The sequence below is a fragment of the Gopherus flavomarginatus genome, chromosome 18 (assembly GCF_025201925.1).
Source record: "Gopherus flavomarginatus isolate rGopFla2 chromosome 18, rGopFla2.mat.asm, whole genome shotgun sequence".
Taxonomy (NCBI): Eukaryota; Metazoa; Chordata; order Testudines; family Testudinidae; genus Gopherus; species Gopherus flavomarginatus.
The window spans coordinates 23,073,496-23,087,281 of NC_066634.1; the positions used below are offsets into that span (position 1 = coordinate 23,073,496).

The 13,786-nt window shown below is 65.4% G+C and overlaps 1 protein-coding gene across 1 annotated transcript in view; it reads left to right on the forward strand.

Moving 5' to 3' along the window:
* The window catches only part of MAP4K1 (mitogen-activated protein kinase kinase kinase kinase 1), a 39,773-nt gene extending 27,226 nt beyond the window's left edge, over window positions 1-12,547 (forward strand). The window contains exons 19-32 of the mRNA XM_050928711.1: window positions 327-375; window positions 2,772-2,961; window positions 3,880-3,964; window positions 4,289-4,365; window positions 4,788-4,848; window positions 5,136-5,241; window positions 6,530-6,588; window positions 7,018-7,121; window positions 8,824-9,001; window positions 9,947-10,015; window positions 10,271-10,360; window positions 11,330-11,400; window positions 11,708-11,763; window positions 12,181-12,547. Coding sequence (XP_050784668.1) covers window positions 327-375; window positions 2,772-2,961; window positions 3,880-3,964; window positions 4,289-4,365; window positions 4,788-4,848; window positions 5,136-5,241; window positions 6,530-6,588; window positions 7,018-7,121; window positions 8,824-9,001; window positions 9,947-10,015; window positions 10,271-10,360; window positions 11,330-11,400; window positions 11,708-11,763; window positions 12,181-12,244 — 1,259 coding nt within the window. The 3' untranslated portion in view covers window positions 12,245-12,547. The remainder of the gene's footprint in view (window positions 1-326; window positions 376-2,771; window positions 2,962-3,879; window positions 3,965-4,288; window positions 4,366-4,787; window positions 4,849-5,135; window positions 5,242-6,529; window positions 6,589-7,017; window positions 7,122-8,823; window positions 9,002-9,946; window positions 10,016-10,270; window positions 10,361-11,329; window positions 11,401-11,707; window positions 11,764-12,180) is intronic.
* Window positions 12,548-13,786: the final 1,239 nt, after the last annotated feature.

Genomic DNA, 13,786 nt, shown 5'->3' on the forward strand with positions numbered 1-13,786 from the left:
GCACTGCCCGATGCCCCACGAGCCACCGCCAGAGACGTGAGCTGGGCCAGGCCATGGGGGGCTGGGGCATGTGAGTAGTGGGAGACCCGGGGGTCATGCCCAGTTCTGGGGGGGTCCTAGGAGGGTGCGGAGGACCCTGGCAGGGGGGGCCTGGGCCCCCAGCACAGTGGGCTCCTGGCCAGGGCATGAGGCCCAGAGTCCCCGGGGGGCTGGGGATCTGAGGGCTCCCTGTGCTAGGCGTGGGGGGCAGCCTCGGGTCGATGGTCTGGGCTGCCATGGGGGCGTTCCCAGGGGGACCCGTACTGACTGCTGTGCTCTGCCCCCAGGCCCATGCTGCCAGCCGACGCTGACGTGCCACCCCCACTGCCCCCCAAGGTGAGTGCCCACTGGGGGGCGCTGAGGGGGGAGGCTGCATAGGATATACCAGGGCTGAAGCAATGGCGAGCTTGTTGAGTCTCCCCTGTCAGACCCGCCCCCCAGCCCGGTGCCCGTCAGACCCATGGGCCCAGCCAGCCCCTAGCCCCCCCCCAAGCCAGCCCCTAGCCAGCCCATAGCCCCCCCATCAGATCCACCCCCAGCCAGCCTGTAGCTTCTTGATTACCTCCCTGGTTACTGGGCAGTGCAGACCACGCAGTCCCCTCAAAGCGACGCAGCCTCAGGCCTCCATCCAGGTACCCACGTCAAATATGATGATTTATGGGAAAATCTTATTCACCATATAAAAGAAAAGGTTCTGCCAATCCCAAGGGATCGGGCACATCCCCTCCCAGGTTGCTGAATATTCCAGATTTACCCAGTTCCACGCTGCAGCCAATTCTTCTTAACGAAACTAAACTTCATTAAAAACCAACACAAAGTGAGTCTGGTTAAAGGATCAATGTCCCTACGGACGAGTTCAGTCCATTGCGCTGCAGAGATGCTGAGCGCGTTGCCGCAAAGAGTTCGTTCAGGAAGAGTTCCCAGGTCAATGTCCAAATCTCACATTCAGGGCAGTACCAGCGTAACTGGGACCTCCGTCTTGCAACTCAAATGTCCCCTGATGAAGCCCAAGCAGATCCGAGGTGACAGAATCAGGACCCAAGGATCCGTTATACAATTTCATGCCCTTGGACAAGCTGGGATTGCCTCGGGGACAATCCGGCTGACTTGGAAGGAGGTCCGTCACTGGTCCTTAATTAACATTTGGCCATTTGCTTGTTTCTCCGCCATTCACAGAACATTTCAGGGAGAGCTGGATACTGAGATAGCCCCTGTTTACAATTCATTTAAACGCCAGGATGCTCTTGTGAGCACTGAGTGATCAGAATCCAGCCTAGCCAGGGACAGGTGGTCACATCGTCAGCCCGACTCCTACATGTGTAAATACACAAAAACACAAACGCGTCTCTTGTGACGGTTATTTATTCTGCAGGATGTTTAACCCTTTCTGGCCATGTGTCACCCGCCCCCATCACATCCACCCACCCACCCAGCCAGCCCGTAGCCCCCCATCACACCCACCCCCCAAGCAGCCTGTAGCCCCCTCCATCAGATCCACCCAGCCAGCCAGCCCATAGCCCCCCATCACACCCACCCCCCAAGCAGCCCGTAGCCCCCTCCATCAGATCCACCCACCCAGCCAGCCTGGTATCCCCCTGTGACGGTGCTGCCTGTGGGCGCCAGCTGAGGTCACTCAATTAGGGTGAACTGCAAACAAAATGGGGCAGACAAACCCCAAACACGGGTGGATATTCCAATACTTAGTTCACCAGCCAGCGCAGACCAGCTTCTGTAGCACCTCACTGGTTACTCAGAGTCCAAACAACAGAGTTCCCTTAAAGTGCCCAGCCTCAGGCCTCCGTCCAGACACACATGTCAGACATGATACTGATTACTGAAAATCTTATCTCATCATATAAAGAGAAGGTTCTTCCAATCCCAAATATCAGCCACATACCCAGGTCCAATTATAACTTAGCTTTCACCCAAAATACACACTATTAGCTAATTCTTATTAACTAAGCTAAAATGTATTATAAAAGAAAAGAGCGAGAGTGTTGGTTAAAAGATCACTAGACAGACAGACTTGAATTCAGTTCTTGAGGTCCAGATACAGAGCAGAGATGAGCTTGTAGTTACCAAAAGTCCTTTTAGAAATAGTCCATAGGTTACAGTCCAGTGTCCATATTCAGGGTGGCTCCAGTCAGTGACTGGGGATCTCAATCCTTATGGCTTAAGGTTTCCCCCTCTTGAAACCCAAAGCAGATCTGAGATGAAGCAGGATTGTGTCCCAGGGTTTTTATACATTTCCAGCAGCCTTTTGGCCTGAGAAAACAATCGGCTTAACTCCTTCTCCCAAACATCCTGGCAATCAGCACAGGGTAATTTATCCAGTAACAGTTCAGATGCAGGTTACCACAACCTTCACAGAGAGACATAGACAATAACACTATTTCACTCAAGTATCTTCCTAAATGTTAATATTCCTTTTTTGATCTTTGAATCAAAGTTATAGCAACAGACATCCCAAGACCTGAGCAAACACCTCCCCTTCTACCTCTAACACTGCAGACTTGCATTTCAAAGCTCTGCTCATTTACAGCTCTTCCTAACCAGTCTCTAAAGTTCAGCCATGGGCCAGGTTAGTCTGGGAGGTAATTAACTCTTTCTGGCCCTGTCACCTGTCAATGAGATATTAGATCAGACTCATAACGTCACAACCCCACTCCATGGTGCTCCCCCAGGCCCCCCCCCCCACGGTCTCCGTCTGATGCCCCCTCCCCCATCTGCAGCCCAAGTTCCGGAGCCGGTCCGACGAGATGCCCCCCGAGGAGACGCGGCCCCAGCCCGGGGGGCAGCTCCTGCAGCGCCCCAGCACCCCGGTCTCCCTGGTGCGGTGCTCCAGCGGGCCCGTGGGGAGCCGGACCCCACACCCCACCCAGCACACCGAGCCCCGCCGCTCCCACCTCTCGGCCAGCTCAGGTGAGTCGGGGGGGATGGACAGAGCTTCTGCTGGGGAGCTGCAGGTCTGGAGTGGGGAGTGATGGGGGGGAGCTATGGGTCGGGAGTGAGGGGGTGTCAGGAGAGCTGGGGGGCTGCAGGTCAGGAGTGAGGGGCATTGGCAGGGCAGGGGTGGGGGAGCTCAGGGCTGGGCTAGCAGGGGGCTGCGGGTCAGGAGTGAGGGGCAATGGGGGAGGGGGCTGCGGGTCAGGAGTGAGGGGCAATGGGGGGAGGGGGCTGCAGATCGGGAGTGAGGGGCACTGGCAGGGCAGGGGTGGGGGAGCTCAGGGCAGGGCTAGCAGGGGGCTGCGGGTCAGGAGTGAGGGGCAATGGGGGGAGGGGGCTGCAGATCAGGAGTGAGGGGCACTGGCAGGGCAGGGGTGGGGGAGCTCAGGGCTGGGCTAGCAGGGGGCTGCGGGTCAGGAGTGAGGGGCAATGGGGGGAGGGGGCTGCAGATCGGGAGTGAGGGGTTCCCAGGCCAGGGTGAGGGTCTGAGCCCCCCAGTGGGGCACAGGAGTCACTGAGGGTGAGTGCAGCCCTCGGGGCACCTCTCCATGGGGCGGGTGTTTGGGTCTGGGGGCTCGGAGAGCCAGGCCAGAGCGACACAGGCGCCCTTTGATCCTCGCCCCATCCCCAGATCCCACCCTGTGGCCCGGACCCCGGAGCGAGGAGCCCCCCGTCCTACCCCCCAAGACAGAGAAGAAACGAAGACAGGTGAGATCCTCCCCAGCACCGCCCTCGGTAAGGGATGGGCCCCGCTGCCCGGTGTGCACCTCTTGGGCTCTCTGTACCCCCGGCTCCAGCTCGGCTCCGGCTCCTGACCATGCACCGCCTGGGAGTTGTGGGGCGGGGGGGCAGGGCCTGGAGCCACTCAACCCCTGTCGCTGCTCGTCCCCCCAGGATGGATCCCTCTTCAAGAAGGTCTTTAACGGCTGCCCCCTGCGCATCACGGCCACGGCCACCTGGACGCACCCCAGCACCCAAGGTAGGGGGGATGGGGGTGCAGGGGGGTCAGTGAGGGGATGGGGGCCCCGGGGTGGCATGGGGGGATGGGGGGGGCCGGGGGGAAGCATTGGGAGGGACCAAGGTGGGGGATGGGCAGGTTGCAGGAGGCTCCAAGATAGGGGGAGGGCATGGGGGGCCAGCACCCATGGCAGGGGGGCCCCTCTGCCTGGATCCCTCCCCCCTCGAATGGACAGGCCTGGACTTGTGACCGGACCCCAGCGCCCTTCCCCCGCCTCCCGAGATCCAGGCAGTGCAAGGTTCAGATCTCCTCCTGTCCCCCCAACTCCCTCCCCCTCCCTTACAGACCCACACCTGATCCTGGGGGCCGAGGAGGGGATCTTCACCCTGAACCGCAGTGAGCCGGAGGCCACATTGGAGCTGGTGAGGAGGGGGGGTGTCTGGTACCCACTTTCCTGGGAGGTGCGGGTAGAGGGGGCAGTACAACCTGTGGGAGGGGAGGAGGGGCAGAGGCTGTTTGGCCCATGGGACAAGGAGGGGGAGGGGGAGGGGGAAGGGGCAGTATGGTCTATGGGGCGGGGGGCGGGGCAGGATGGTCTATGGGGCAGGGGAGGGGGAGGGGCAGGGGGCAGTACGGTCTATGGGGCGGGGAGGGGAGAGGGACAGAGGGCAGTATGGCCCATGGAGTGGGGAATGGGGAGGGGCAGGGGGCAGTACGGTCTATGGGGCAGGGAGGGGAGAGGGGGCTGGGGCTGTGTCGCCCGTTGGGTGAGGGGGGGCAGGGACTCACTGGCGCCCCTGGCGGTGGCCGGACAGACCTGCTGACCCCGTCTCCTCTCTGGCAGCTCTACCACAGCCGCACCTCCTGGGTCTACTCCATCGGCAACGTGCTCATGTCCATCTCGGGTGAGCTGGGGGGCCCGAGCCCGGCCAGCGGGGCCTCCACACTGTCCGGGGCGGCTCGGACAGGGCTGCGGGGGGCTGGGTACCAGGGGGCACCGGCACAGCTGAGGGGTGCAGGGCTGGGTACCAGGGGGCTGCGGGTCGGGAGTGAGGGGCACCGGCAGAGCTCGGGGGGGAGCCCAGGGCTGGGTACCAGGGGGCTGGGGGTCGGGAGTGAGGGGCACCGGCACAGCTGGGGCGGGGTCCCAGTCTCTCCTAGAGGGCTGAGCCCCGGCTGACTCCCCCCGCAGGGAAGACCCCCCAGCTGTACTCCCACAGCCTGACCAACCTGTACGAGCAGAGCAAGAGGGAGCAGCGCCCTGGCGTGCACATCGCCCCCCACCGGCTGCTGCCCAGGTACCGCGGGGCCCAGGGCAGGGCTGGGGGGGGCAGATACCTGGGAGCAAACCCCTGCCCTTCCAGGGGGGGCTGGGCTAGGATCGGGGGGGGCCATTGGACAGACCCCACAGTTCTGGCGGGACCCAACTGAGAGTGCCAATTCAGGACCAATTGCTCAAACACGGCAGTCACAGCCCAAGGCTGGGGTTTTTCCACCTCTAAGGCAAACCAAACCAGCCAGACAAAAATGACTTCGGTTTCACCCCACTGGCTAACCACAAGTCACACAAGCAATTTCCTTAGACACTCCAGTCTCCCAGTATCACCACCAGTGCCACCCAAGCCATGAATGGTTATGAAAACCAACACCCCAGTAAAAGAAAGAGGTTCTCTCGATCCCGAAGGACCAAGCCCCAGACCCAGGTCAATATACACATCAGATCTTACCCACAAATCACGCTGTTGCCAATCCTTTAGAATCTAAAATTTAAAGGTTTATTCATAAAGGGAAAAAGCTAGAGATGGGAGCTAGAATTGGTTAAATGGAATCAATTCCATCCAGGAATGGCAAAGTTCTTAGTTCAGGCTTGTAGCAGTGATGGAGTAAACTGCAGGTTCAAATCAAGTCTCTGGAGTACATCCCCGGCTGGGACGGGTCATCAGTCCCTTGTGTAGAGCTTCAGCTTGTAGCAAAGTCCCTCCAGAAGTAAGAAGCAGGATTGAAGACCAGATGGAGATGAGGCATCAGCCTTATATAGGCACTTCCAGGTGTAAGAACACTTCTTTGTTCTTACTGTGGAAAATTACAGCAAAATGGAGTCTGGAGTCACATGGGCCAGTCCCTGCACACCCTGCTGAGTCACAAGGCGTATCTGCCTCCTCTCAATGGGTCAGTTGTGTAGCTGATGGTCCTTAATGGCCCATCAAGCAGGCTAGGCAGAGCTAAGACCCACTTGTCTGGGGTGTTTCCCAGAACTGCAGCACCAATTTGAAATACAGACAGTATAGAGCCAATACTTATAACTTCAACTACAAAATGATACAGACATACAGACAGCAAAATCATAACCAGCAACCCGTAACCTGGTCTTAGACACCTTATTTGACCCCCTTTACACAGGATTTGGTGCCACTACAGGACCTTGGTTGCAACCCATGTTCTATATGGTCCCAGTTTATATCAATAATGTCAGACCTGCCCGGTCCTAGAGCGGGCGAGACCCTCGGTGCCCCCGGTGCCTAGCGGCTGGTGCCCCCGGGGGTCCCTCAGGCTCCTCCCCTCAGCCAGCTGCGCTCTGCTCCGCAGGAAAAACGCCACCTCCACAAAGATCCCCGATACTAAGGGCTGCCGGGCCTGCTGCGTGGGTGAGTAATGCCCTCCTGGGGCCCCCCTGCACTGCCCCAGACCCCCCTGTGGTCACCAGCCCCCCCCGGCCCCCCCGTTCCCCTAAACGCCTTGCACCCGCAAACCTCCTGGCCCCCCCGAGCTACCCCAGAACCCCCTGCTCCCCCTGAACTTCCAGGACCCCCATGTGCCCCCTGGACACCCCTGTCCACCCCAAAACTCCAAGACCCCCCCCATGCCCCCAAAACTCCTGGACCCCCCTGTGCCCCCTACACCCCAGACACTCGTCCCCACAGCATGGGGCCCCCAGCCCCTGGAACCTCCTGAAGCCCGTGGACCCCTGCTCCCCGCAGCACAGCCCCCCCCAGCCCCTGACCCCCTGCACCCCTGGACTCCCTCTCCTCACAGCCTGCCCCCCACCCCCTCTGACGCCCCCCTGCTCCCCACAGCCCAGCACGCGCGGAGCGGCTGCCACTACCTGTGCGGGGCGCTGGAGGCCAGCGTGGTCCTGCTCCAGTGGTACGAGCCCATGCAGAAGTTCATGCTGGTGAAGGTAGGGACCCCTGGGGGGGTGAAGTGAGGGGGCTGGGGGTGGCAGGTAAGGGGAGATGGGGGGTGAGGTGAGGTGAGGGGCTGGGTGTGGTGGGTAAGGGGGGTGAGGTAGAGGAGCTGGGGGTGGTGGGTAAGGGGGGTGGGGGGGTGAGCTAGAGGAGCTGGGGGTGGTGGATAAGGGGTGAGGGGCTGGGGAGTGGGAGTGAGGTGGGGGGCTGGGGGTGGTGGGTAAGGGGGGGTGGGAGCTGGAGGTAGTGAGTGAAGGGGGTGGGCATGAGGTGAGGGCTGGGAGTGGGGTGAGGTGAGGGCTGGGGGGTGGCAGGTAAGGGAGGTGGGGGGTGAGGTGGGGGGTAGGGGTGGCGGGTAAGGGGGGTGGGCGTGAGGTGGGGGGCTGGGGGTGGTGGGTAAGGGAGGTGGGGGTGAGGTGGGGGGGTAGGGGTGGCAGGTAAGGGAGGTGGGGGGTGAGGTGGAGGCTGGGGTGGCGAGTAAGGGGGGTGGGCGTGAGGTGGGGGGCTGGGGGTGGTGGGTAAGGGGAGGGTGAGGTGGGGGCTGGAGTGGCGGGTAAGGGGGGTGGGCGTGAGGTGGGGGGCTGGGGGTGGTGGGTAAGGGAGGTGGGGGTGAGGTGGGGGGGTAGGGGTGACGGGTAAGGGAGGTGGGGGGTGAGGTGGGGGCTGGGGTGGCGAGTAAGGGGGGTGGGCGTGAGGTGGGGGGCTGGGGTTGGTGGGTTAGGGGAGGGTGAGGTGGGGGCTGGGGTGGCGGGTAAGGGGGGTGGGCGTGAGGTGGGGGGCTGGGGGTGGTGGGTAAGGGGTGAGGGGCTGGGGAGTGGGAGTGGGGTGAGGTGAGGGGCTGGGGTAGTGGGTAAGGGGGGTGGGGGTGAGGTGGGGGGGTACGGGTGGCGGGTAAGGGGGGGGTGAGGTGGGGGCTCGAGTGGCGAGTAAGGGGGTGGGCGTGAGGTGGGGAGCTGGGGGTGGTGGGTAAGGGGGGTGGGGGTGAGGTGGGGGGGTACGGGTGGCAGGTAAGGGAGGTGGGGGGTGAGGTGGAGGCTGGGGTGGCGAGTAAGGGGGGTGGGCGTGAGGTGGGGGGCTGGGGGTGGTGGGTAAGGGGAGGGTGAGGTGGGGGCTGGAGTGGCGGGTAAGGGGGGTGGGCGTGAGGTGGGGGGCTGGGGGTGGTGGGTAAGGGAGGTGGGGGTGAGGTGGGGGGGGTAGGGGTGACGGGTAAGGGAGGTGGGGGGTGAGGTGGGGGCTGGGGTGGCGAGTAAGGGGGGTGGGCGTGAGGTGGGGGGCTGGGGTTGGTGGGTTAGGGGAGGGTGAGGTGGGGGCTGGGGTGGCGGGTAAGGGGGGTGGGCGTGAGGTGGGGGGCTGGGGGTGGTGGGTAAGGGGTGAGGGGCTGGGGAGTGGGAGTGGGGTGAGGTGAGGGGCTGGGGGTAGTGGGTAAGGGGGGTGGGGGTGAGGTGGGGGGGTACGGGTGGCAGGTAAGGGGGGGGTGAGGTGGGGGCTCGAGTGGCGAGTAAGGGGGTGGGCGTGAGGTGGGGGGCTGGGGGTGGTGGGTAAGGGGGGTGGCGGCTGGGGGCTGTCTCTGCTTGGGCCCTCACCTCCCCCCGTGCTCCCAGCACCCCCCCCATGAGGTGCTTGGCCCCTCCAGCTATCAGGGCCCCAGGGGGCCACTCGCTGCCCCCCCTCACCCGGGCACCCGTTCCCCCCCAGCACTTCGACTTCCCGCTGCCCACCCCCCTGCCCGTCTTCGAGATGCTGGTGGGGCCGGGGGACGAGTACCCGGCCGTGTGCATCGGGGTGAGCCCGGGCCCCTCACCCGCCCAGCCCGTCCAGTTCCACACCATCAACCTCAACTCCCTCACCTCCTGGTTCGCCCACACCGGCGCCGGTAAGGGGGCGCTGCGGGGGCTGGGCTGGGGGGGCTGTGTTGGTTGGGGGGGCTGTGTTGGGGTGTGGGCTGATTCGGGGGCCGGGGGGGCTGTGTGTCAGCCTTGCAGGGCTGTGTGGGGTGGGGGGGCTATAGGTACCGTGTACCAGTTGTGGGGGACACAGGGGCGGTGGGGAGGGGCTGTGTCGGGTGGGGGGGGCTGTGTGTCAGCCTGGGGGGGGCTGGGTTGATGGGGGGGTGGGCCTGTGTGGGGGCTGCAGGTGCCGTGTACCAGTTGTGGGGGACACAGGGGCGGTGGGGAGGGGCTGTGTCGGGTGGGGGGGGCTGTGTGTCAGCCTGGGGGGGCTGGGTTGATGGGGGGCTGGGCCTGTATGGGGGCTGCAGGTGCCGTGTACCAGTTGTGGGGGACACAGGGGCGGTGGGGAGGGGCTGTGTCGGGTGGGGGGGCTGTGTGTCAGCCTGGGGGGGCTGGGTTGATGGGGGGCTGGGCCTGTGTGGGGGCTGCAGGTGCCGTGTACCAGTTGTGGGGGACACAGGGGTGGTGGGGAGGGGCTGTGTCGGGTGGGGGGGCTGTGTGTCAGCCTGGGGGAGCTGGTTTGATGGGGGGCTGGGCCTGTGTGGGGGCTGTAGGTGCCGTGTACCAGGTGTGGGGGACACAGGGGCAGTGGGGAGGGGCTGTGTCGGGTGGGGGGGCTGTGTGTCAGCCTGGGGGGGCTGGGTTGATGGGGGGGTGGGCCTGTGTGGGGGCTGTAGGTGCCGTGTACCAGGTGTGGGGGACACAGGGGCGGTGGGGAGGGGCTGTGTCAGGTGGGGGGGCTGCGTGGGGGCTGCAAGTGCCATGTGTCAGGTGTGGGGGACACAAGGGGGCTGGGGAGTGCCACGTGTGCGACCCCCCCCCTTGGGCCAGGCCCTGGCTTGGCTCAGCCCGGCCCGGTCTCTCCGCAGACTTGTCCTGCCCCGGCCCGGTCCAGGTGAGCCAGGTGGACAGCGAGACGGTGCTGGTGCTGCTGGACAGTGAGTGTGGGGGGGCGGCTGGGGGGGGGACAGAGCGTGGGGGGGAGGAGCAGGCCATGTACATTGGGGGCAGGGGGTCATCGGTCGCATATGGGGGGGTCCGGCTGGGGGACGAGGGGAACGGAGCACAATGGGGAGGAGGCTGTGCACATTGGGGGTGGGGGTCATCAGTTGCGTATGGGGGGGTGGCTGAGGAGGGAGGAAGGGAGGGGCACCAGCTCCAGACCCTGATCCCCCCCCCGCTCTGCCCCCTAGGGAGCGTGAAGATCGTCACCCTGCAGGGCACCCTGGTGCGGAAGCTGCCGGCCCCCAGCATCACCTTCGATGTCGCCGTGGAGACCATAGGTGGGTTGGGGTGGGCCCCCCACTTCCTGTCTCTGCCAGGCAGGCAGTGGGACTGGGGGGGGGGCTGTTGGACAGTGCTCCCCCCCCAAGGGCTGTGTCTCAGCGAGAGGGGCACCATCTAACCAGCCCCACACCCCAGAGCCGGCCGCATTTCAGCATCGGGCGCAGGGGCCCCGGGTAACCGGCCCCACACCCCAGAGCCGGCCGCATTTCAGCGTCGGGCGCTGGGGCCCCGGCTGACCGGCCCCACACCCCAGAGCCGGCCGCATTTCAGCGTCGGGCGCGGGGGCCCCGGCTGACCGGCCCCACACCCCAGAGCCGGCCGCATTTCAGCGTCGGGCGCGGGGGCGCCGGCTGACCGGCCCCACACCCCAGAGCCGGCCGCATTTCAGCGTCGGGCGCGGGGGTGCCGGCTGACCGGCCCCACACCCCAGAGCCGGCCGCATTTCAGCGTCGGGCGCGGGGGCCCCGGCTGACCGGCCCCACACCCCAGAGCCGGCCGCATTTCAGCGTCGGGCGCGGGGGCCCCGGCTGACCGGCCCCACACCCCAGAGCCGGCCGCATTTCAGCGTCGGGCGCGGGGGCCCCGGCTGACCGGCCCCACACCCCAGAGCCGGCCGCATTTCAGCGTCGGGCGCGGGGGCCCCGGCTGACCGGCCCCACACCCCAGAGCCGGCCGCATTTCAGCGTCGGGCGCGGGGGCCCCGGCTGACCGGCCCCACACCCCAGAGCCGGCCGCATTTCAGCGTCGGGCGCGGGGGCCCCGGCTGACCGGCCCCACACCCCAGAGCCGGCCGCATTTCAGCGTCGGGCGCGGGGGCCCCGGCTGACCGGCCCCACACCCCAGAGCTGGCTGCATCTTGGCTGTAGCTCCGTGCTCTTCCCTCGGGATGCTGCATTGGGGGGTGAGCTGCGGGGTGCTGGGAACGGGGGGGACACGTGGGCTGACCCGGCTCCCCTCTCCCGCAGCGCTGGGGCAGAACTGCATGCAGGCTTTCTGGCGCCACGGGGTGCAGGTGTGGGACTTCGCATCGGCACAGGTACGGCACCCCGCCCCCCCGTGTCACCCCCTGCCCCCTTGAGCCCTCCCAGCCCGGACTGGCCCACGGACTCGGCTCCCCCCAACACATCCCCCCACTCTGTGCTGAGGCCTCTCCCCACCCCAGGGAACACTCCTCGTGCCAGGCACCCCCCCCCTCAGTGGTGGGTTGCCTGGGCGGACAGGGCCGGGGGGGGGGGGGATGATCCAGCTCCCAACGCTGTGGGAGAAGGGGGGGGTGTCTGGGGGGGGGTCATTGTGACGGCCCCTCCCTGCAGTGCCCCCCCATGCCCTGCTGTCTCTTGTAGCTGATCAAGGAGCTGCGGGACCAACACTGCACCTTCCGGCTGCTGGGCACCCACAGGTAGGGGTCAACCCCCCCGGGCACCCGCAGATAGGGGTTAACCTCCTTCCCCCCTGGGCACCCACAGATAGGGGATAACCTCCTTCCTCCCTGGGCACCCACAGATCAGGGTCACCCCCCGGGCACCCACAGATAGGGGTTAACCTCTTTCCCCCCTGGGCACCCACAGATCGGGGTCACCCCCTGGGCACCCACAGATATGGGTAAATCTCCCTCCCACCCCCAGGTAAAGGTCACCCTCTCTGCCTCCTGGGCACCCACAGGAAGGGGTCCCCCAACTAGCCCGGTTTTGGGGGGACCAAATCCAATGGCCACGACCCTCTGGGGCCCTGGCTCATGAGATTGGGGGTCTGTGGGGGTGTCAGGGGCTGTGAGGGGCCATCTGCTGCCTGACTCTGCTCTACCCCCCCCCCCCAGCACCGTCGTTCTGGAAACACGCCCTATGGACGACACCCACAGCAACCTCTACGTCCAGGAGTGACAGCCCCAGCCATGGGGGGGGTCAGCCTCACCCCCCGAGAAGCTGCTCTTCCCCAGAGAACGCCCACTCCCTGGGGCCAAGGACCCACCCGGCCATGTGGGCCACGACGGAGAATTGGCCCCTGGTGCCCCCACCCTGCACCGATGGGGGGGGCTGAGTGCACCCCATGCTGCGTGGACTGGGGGGGGGCTGAGCGTGCCCCCATGCTGAACGGACTGGAGGGGGCCGAGCGTGCCCCAGGGGTGTCACCGTTTCACCCCATTTTCCATACTGTGTTTGTAATTATTCACGAAAAAAGTAGGAAAACCCTAATTGGCTGTTTTCTCCCCGCCACCCAGATCAAGGGGGGGGCAACCCACCACCCCTCCTCCACTACAGTGAAGTCAGGGCCCCCTCAGCGCAGGAGACACCCCCAGCCTGTGTGCACCCCCCCCAAGCTGCTGGGTGGTCCCCAGTACTGCACCCCCCAGCCCTGGGCCATGTGTGTCTGGGTGGGGGTGGCTGGCCATACCTCCCCCGCTCTTCTGCAGCAAATGCCCAGATACATCCCCCACCCCCACCCCGTGCCCCAAGGCTGCTGGGCTGCCTCACTGGGGGGTGGACCCAGGCAGGGGACAGGCAGGCTGGGGCGGGGGGGGGGGGGGACGTTTGTAAAATGACAGCAGAGCCAGAACCCAGGTGTCCGGGCACCCATCCCCTCCACGACAGAACCCAGGAATCCGGGTGCCCATCCCCCTCTGGGGTGTGTGTGTCAAAAACAGAACCCAGGCGTCCGGCTCCCATCCCGCTCCAGCGACGGAACCCAGGCGTCCGGCTCCCAGCCCCTCCAGCGACGGAACCCAGGCGTCCGGCTCCCAGCCCCTCCGGCGATGGAACCCAGGCGTCCGGGCACCCATCTCCTCCAGTGATGGAACCCAGGTGTCCGGGCACCCATCCCCTCCACGACAGAACCCAGGAATCCGGGTGCCCATCTCCCTCGGGGGTGTGTGTGTCAAAAACAGAACCCAGGCGTCCGGCTCCCATCCCCTCCAGCGATGGAACCCAGGCACCCGGGCGCCCATCTCCTCCAGCGACGGAACCCAGGCGTCCGGCGCCCATCCCCTCCAGTGATGGAACCCAGGCGTCCAGGCGCCCATCCCCTCTGGCAATGGAACCCAGGCGTCCGGCTCCCAGCCCCTCCAGCGATGGAACCCAGGCACCCGGGCGCCCATCTCCTCCAGCGACGGAACCCAGGCGTCCGGCGCCCATCCCCTCCAGTGACGGAACCCAGGCGTCCGGGCGCCCATCCCCTCTGGCAATGGAACCCAGGCACCCGGGCGCCCATCCCCTCTGGCAATGGAACCCAGGCACCCGGGCGCCCATCCCGCTCCAGCAACAGAACCTAGCCATCTGGGCGCCCATCCCCACCAGAGAGGGAACTCAGGCGCCCGGGCGCCCGTCCCCTCCGGTGACGGAACCCAGGCGTCCGGCGCCCGTTCCCTCCGGCGACGGAACCCAGGCGTCCGGCGCCCATCCCCTCCGGCGACGGAACCCAGGCGTCCG